Source organism: Gopherus evgoodei, chromosome 17, assembly GCF_007399415.2.
Source record: "Gopherus evgoodei ecotype Sinaloan lineage chromosome 17, rGopEvg1_v1.p, whole genome shotgun sequence".
NCBI classification, from domain to species: domain Eukaryota; kingdom Metazoa; phylum Chordata; order Testudines; family Testudinidae; genus Gopherus; species Gopherus evgoodei.
Window position 1 is genome coordinate 5,167,000 of NC_044338.1, and position 7,072 is coordinate 5,174,071.

The 7,072-nt window shown below is 39.6% G+C and overlaps 1 protein-coding gene across 4 annotated transcripts in view; it reads right to left on the reverse strand.

The window, feature by feature from the left end:
• SKA2 (spindle and kinetochore associated complex subunit 2) overlaps positions 1-6,931 on the reverse strand; it is a 29,344-nt gene extending 22,413 nt beyond the window's left edge. For 2 of the 4 annotated variants that reach the window (XM_030536530.1, XM_030536528.1), the window contains exon 1: positions 6,788-6,930. In XM_030536530.1, the coding sequence (XP_030392390.1) occupies positions 6,788-6,820 (33 nt within the window). In that variant the 5' untranslated portion in view covers positions 6,821-6,930. Of the gene's footprint in view, positions 1-5,957; positions 6,051-6,787 lie in introns of all 4 variants that reach the window. The other 2 variants (XM_030536526.1, XM_030536529.1) reach the window with 2 other exon arrangements.
• Positions 6,932-7,072: the final 141 nt, after the last annotated feature.

Genomic DNA, 7,072 nt, shown 5'->3' on the forward strand with positions numbered 1-7,072 from the left:
TTATTTAAAAACCTTCATAAGGATTTTAAAATCTGTCCTAGTAATTCTGTCATCCTCTGTGGGAGAAAGTTTATATTATTGGTTTCTAATGACAGGCCATCAAAATAGTGGGTTTTTTGTTTACTTCTTTATCTGCACCCACATAATCTCAGAATGAAGATAACAGCAATGCAGATTACTGTGACTGATGTTACTGATCTAAGATGACTCAGTTTCCAATATAATACTGTTTAAATATGTTTGAAGGAAGGAATAGAATCACAGAATATCAGGGTTGGAAGGGTCCTCAGGAGGTCATCTAGTCCAACCCCCTGCTCAAAGCAGGACCAATCTCCAGATAGATTTTTGCCCCAGATCCCTAAGTGGCCCCCTGAAGGATTGAACTCACAACCCTGAGTTAAGCAGGCCAACACTCAAACCACGGGGCTATCCCTCCCCCTGCTGACCAGCTGTCCTGATTTTATAGATTTTTATAGTCCCAATTTATACATAGGTTCCTATTAGCCCTCACCCCATGCCCCGATTTTTCACATTTCCTGTCTGGTCACCCTGGCTTATAAATGTGTGTGTGTCTTTACAAAGTACAAAGCACAGTGCATAAGAATATAAAGCATGTTAAGCAAGGCCGAATTTGAGATTTACAGACCGACAGTGAACCATTAACTGCAGGTTACTTGTATAATTGAGAAAGTTTAATTTTAATATGCTATTCCTTGTCTATCATGTAACTAATATTATAATTAAATATCACAGCTTGTTTTGTAGAAATAGATCTACATACATTTAAGAAATTATGCCTATTATAAAAAACTTCCCGGAACAGCTTAGATGTATCTGAGATACACCCCTCCCATCTGCCACTTGTTTCTTATTTTATGAAAATATAAGAAATATCTGTTTCAGCAAATGCATCTTTTAAACTTCTATAGTGATTTGATCTTTAATCTCCATTCAAGTTTTTTTTTTTAGAATCTACAGATACACCATTTTCTAAATCTAAGAATAGTAAAATACAATTTAATTTCAGTGTTAAAAATCTCACCATATTGTTATAGATTTGGAATCTTTGCACAATGAATATTTTACAACAATGAGAAAATGTAAATTTATTAAATGCAGATTTACTCACAGGCTTTGAAGAAACTGTTGGAAGCTGCAGGGCAAGAATCAAGGTATATTATATGCTGTGTACTCTGCTTTCAGATGCTTTGACAATACTATTGCACTGCTAGCTGTAAAGTACAGTAGTGCAATAAAGTCAGAGCATTCGTTAGCAGCAAGACATAGGAAAGGTAAGTGGAAATAATTTGTAATGAAAATAACCTACATCAGGTATATTTTGAACAAAAGCAATGTATTTATTTAGTAGGCTGACACTTTTTGAAACAAGGAAACCAGAATCCCGAACATCTAGTCAACACCATCTATATATACGCTTTAAGTGAAAATAAGTTGATGTCAGATGCTGGCATCTTGTGGGTTATGGAAATCTGGCTAAGGTTAATGTTCATCAGGCCTACTAGACACATGCAGGACTTGGAAATTGTTAACAAGTTATGGAATGTCTGGATTCTCTTGACCAAGAGAAAATGATAAAAAACACCAAAAATCTGTTGTGAATTGGGTTAAGAACATTTTGCTGCTGCTGCTCTTGCCTGACAATCACATTTCCAAATACATCTCTCTTTCATGTGTGTTATGCAGCTGAACAAAATAATGAGATGCCATAGGACAGAGGTTCTCCAACTGTGGTCCATGGACTACTGGTAATCCAGGGAACACTTTCTGGCCACATGAAATTATTTGTTCTTATTCCCAGCTGTTAAATTACTTTAAATGTTTAAGTTTATTTTAGTTTCCTAATATTTTTCTAGCAAATGCTGTGATTACTGGAGCAATGATACATGACCACAAATGGGAGCAGGGGCAACAGAATTGTGAATTAGGGGAGAGATGTCCAAAAGACAGATTCTTTATTAAAATCTGGTCTACAATATGAAACCTTCAGAACCTCTAGTGCTAGATAATTCCATCGGCCATCTCCACCTGTACATTCTAAAATCCTTAACAGCAAAACTCAGACAAATGGAGGAACTGAGTGAAGGTGCATTAAATCACCATGGCTGCAACCTGAGCCAAGTCCACATCAATGATATCATCTGCACTGTTTTCCTAGGGAAACTAGTAAGATGTTCCCTTTCTTGCATGTGGAACATATTTCTTGGGCCATGATCGTAGTTTTGATAAAGACAGCACATGTGAAAAATGAGTAAGTGGCAATCCTACTTTATTGTTATTGTAGCACAGTCTTCCATTCTGAAGAGACAAATACACTGACCTATAAATTGTGATTCCATTAAAAAAAAACAACAACAACAAAAACCACACACAAAAATTACTAATGTCGACAGTATCACTGGCCAATGCCCTTTTAACATTGCACTGCTTTTTGTGCATGATCACTAGTAGTACAACATAAAAAGGGCACTGGACAGATACCACTCACCAGGAAGTAAAAGGTAGGTCCAACATACTAAAAATACAATGAAATAAATGGAACAAGACTGCTCTCAAACAAGCATTTTATGATTAATCTAGCAATTCTGTTTTTACAGTAAGGAACACTGAAATGTTGCATACTTGAATGTATTTTCCTCAGACCATTATGCTACCTCCAACGTTTGAAGGTCTGAGACTTAAAAGTAAATACTTACTATAAAACCACCATTTCTTTAATCATAATTCACCACCCCGTATTGTACAGTACTCCCAATAGGGCTTGATCCAATGCCCACTGAAGTTCGTAGAAAGTCTTCTATTGATTTCAATGGGCATTGGATCGAGCCTCAGCTTGGGTGCATATCTCCTTCTGAAATGCAACAAGTCTTAAAAAACACAAAACAATAATAAAAAAAGAGTAGGTTTATGCTTTTTTTACATCATGAATTTTACCACATTATGGATTCTCTGACTCCTCTCTTATTGTAATTTGGTCATTTGTCTTTCAAATGTATGCAGACTTGCTTTTAAGCCACATGGGGTTATTCACTATTATCATTCAAATTGCTATTAAAAAATTAGTTCTTTTAAAGTTTTCCTACAAAACAACTATAGTCTATCCTCAGTTCCTCCAGGGACTAAAAGCTTTTCATGAAGTAGATACCAGAACTGGGGAAGTCAGAATACTATTTTATCACACTAATATGGAAAGAGCTGATGACTTCATAGAAAATACAGGAAGAACAAACAAGCCAAAGAATAAATACGACACACAGCTGCAATAGCAGGGACAGTTACCAAGACACAAATTCCCATTAACTTAAATAATTTAATGTTTTCAGAGAGAGAAAGACACACACACTCTCTTTTGAAAACCTAACTAAGCTTGTGTGCAAGAAAGTAAAACAGAAGTAAAATGGTAACATCTTGTGTATAAAAAAAAAAAAAAAAAAAAAAAAAAAAAAAGATCGAGAAAACAAAAAAAAATTCTAGATGGCTCTGCATTGTGTCACTCATGGTCCTTCCTAATGGCAGAAGGCAGCTGGACATGTCTCCCTTTGGAGCAAGTTAACAGTACCCCCAAGATCAAACAGAAGAATGCAAGACGGCCGTTGCCAATATAGGAGAAAGGAACAAAGAATAGTCTTAAACACTGATAGCATAAGGTAGAGTGTATATATATATTATATATATCTATCAGGGTTGGAAGGGACCTCAGGAGGTCATCTAGTCCAACCTCCTGCTCAAAGCAGGACCCAATCCCCAGACAGATTTTTACCCCTGTTCCCTAAATGGAACCCCTCAATGACTGAACTCACAATCCTGGGTTTAAGCAGGCCAATGCTCAAACCACTGAGCAATCCCTCCCCCCAAGTCAAGATGTCTACTTGGAAAGTAGGTCATAAAAACATTGGTTGGTATCTTAGCTGCAATTAAGTCAATGGCAAGACTCCTATTGACTTTAAAGGGGCCTTGATATCACTCACTATTCCTGCACAGTAATTTCTTTGATTATTTTTGTTGCAATTATTTGTGTGTCCTGAAGCAAAAATCGTGAACCATCAGATTCTAAAAAGTGAGGTTAAAATGTGAGTATTTGTAATATTGACACAGAATTTGGCATTCAACATATTGATAGTTTCTAGGCAGTTTTTCACAATAAAAATAGTTTTAAATTTAAAATTAGGACAAGAAAAAAAGCAACAGAAGAGACAGGTAGATCTCAAAACAAATTGACTGTATGGACATTATTACCAGTTTTACATTTAAAATAAAAAATTGTTCTTCAGAGATTTGAGAAGAATTTAAACATGTCATTCAAGTCAAATACAGTATATTATTACCATTCCAAACATTATTTGAATATGATGACATCACTTTAGTAGATACTGGATACAGGAAACTATAAAAGTATAATTTACCAGATTCCAAAGTATGGCTTGGATTTAAAAAAAAACAAAACCCAAAACACACACAACAGCTTAACACAACAAAGCATGCATCTTTCAAATATACTGTGAACTTGAGATTTACATAGTGTACATATTTAATGCAGTGACCTTTTAACTCTGGAGCATTAGATTCAGATATTTTCTAATAATGTGATACAAAGAATGTTATTTTTTTCCTAAATTGTAACCTGGTGTCATAAACCACTACATATGTTACAGCACTACTCAGAAGAGCCATTGGACTGGAATAGGAAGATAATGTGAGTCACTCAATGAGATGACAGAGGCACATTAGAAGAACAAGCTTATGCTTTTGGCTGAATGCCTTCTAAGTTGTTTATCTTCAGACAAAATGCTTCATTTGCATACTGCTAACATATTAAAGAAGTTACATTGGAAGTGGAAGTTCAAAAATGTGAATGGAAGGGACAGTTAGGTAACCGAAAAAAGTTATTAAATGAAATACAAGGGGCTAGAAAGTGCTTTAATTTGGTGCTTAGGAAAGTGAAGGGCTTAAAAGCACTAACTAGATTCAGGGATAGAGTGGACATAAAACATGAACACTTTCCCACAAAGCTCTGCCATTGTACCTCCTAGTTGTGAGTGTCTCTTCAGAAGCTTGTTATAGAGATTTTTAAATGTATAAATAAGGACCAGAAGAACACCAAACTCATTTTCACTTTCCACCTAATGAGTACTAACCTACTGCAATTGCTAACTTTCTGTATTCAATAACCTACGTGTGTTCCCTATGGAGCTATTGCTGGTCTATTAGATGGTTACCAAAACAAGTAGCATTACTGAGACAAATGGGTAATTGGAAGTTTGTGAGAAATACCACAAGAAAACAATATAGAGATAATTTTGCAGAATCACATTTTATTGTGTGTAATTCTCATATGAAAGCCTATAAAATATATGTTTATGGCACAATGTAAGAATTAATATCCATAATAAATTAGAATGCACAGACCATTCCCAAACATCTGCAAGCCTGTTAAACAAAATTGTAAATAGACAAATACGTACCTATAATAATCCCAATAACTACTGAAATAAATCAACATAAAAACTCCAGAAACAAAAAAAAGTAGCTTAACACATGAACTACCTCCTGAAGGATGCAACAGAAGGGCTCTGGTGCCTATGAAGAGGAAATCCTTTCTAGGGCCTAACTGCACTATGAAAGTGACTTGTGGTCAGCAATTTAACATGACTGGAGATAGGAAAAAAGGAAACGAGCATCCTGCCTGGGGGGGACTGGAGACCTATGGACTGGAAGGGCTGAAGTGAGTCCACTTCCCCCACTAAGCTGAGCACCAAATACCAGTCTAAGTAAGGCACCTGATTTCTGTGTTAGACTTAAGTCCTATGAAAGACTTCCATCAGCATAGTCTGTGGGGTATAGACTAGCCAACAGGAGTTCTGCCCCCACAAGATTTTTGGGAACTAGAATGTCCCACACAAGTTTTGACCACTCATCCTTCAAAGTAAGCGAAAACAGACCGGCCCAAGCGAGCTTTTCCCACTCTCAACCAGATGAGAGCCTAGATCAGTTTCAGCACAGCTCTGCCTTCCTTCCCCCATACAAGAGGGGCCCTGTATGAAAGAAGAAGTGGCCTTGATGAGGTCTGCTCCAGTTTCCCCCCAGTCCACCTCCAAGATAAATATGAGAATGGATCCATCCTGGGGAGTTCTGCTCCATCACCACCCCACCGGGTTGAGAGGCAAATGGACCGCCCAGAAAACTTGTACACCCACCCCACTGCTTCCCAGGAGAGAGAAAAACGGACGGGCCCGAATGAACTCTGCTGCTCCACACCCACCCCACCACGAGGAGAACAGAGCGGAGCGGCCAAGGTCAGCTCCACATGCTCCTGGGCTGGAAGTTCCATGCCCCCCCCCCGAGAATGGGCCAGTCCAGGCAACCTCTGCTCCACCTCCCACTCCCCAGCCTGAGAGGAATATGGACCGACCCAGGCGAGCGCCGCTCCACAACCCTCCCCCCCCGCCGCACACACACTCTCGAACGGGGAGAAGTGAATGGAGCTGCCCATGAAGCTCTGCCTATCCCCTCCCCAGGGGGAGAACAAAATGAACAGACCCAGACGAATCTATCCTCCCCTCTACCCTCGAAAGAATGGGCCGGTCCTGTGCCTCCCGCTTCAATCCCCAGTTACCCCTATGACTCTAGATAAGGACGGTCCCCTTGACCCGTCTAGCCCACAGCCTGCGCCAGCGCGCGCTTACCTCCAGCCTCGCGCCCCAGACACGGGCCCACTACCTCGTACCTGCCAGCCCCGCTCTCGGCCTGGTCCCCCGCCCCTTGAACTCACCATGGTCTCAAGCCTGGTAACCGCCGTCTCCATGTTGAATAGTTGACATTCCTCAGGCAGCGGCGGAGATATAGCCACCCCCTCTTTCACAGGATGGGAAAGCCCGGGGTCGCCATTGGGCAGCTGTCACTCACTGATTGATTGGGATTGGCCCTCTGCTGACACAGACCCGCGCCCATTGGACGGGGAAGGACGTAAACCCTGTTTATGACACGGATGCGGCCGTTGGTTGGGAGAAAAACTGCACCATGTGATTGGTTAGGAAAGGAGAGCCGCGAATTATGA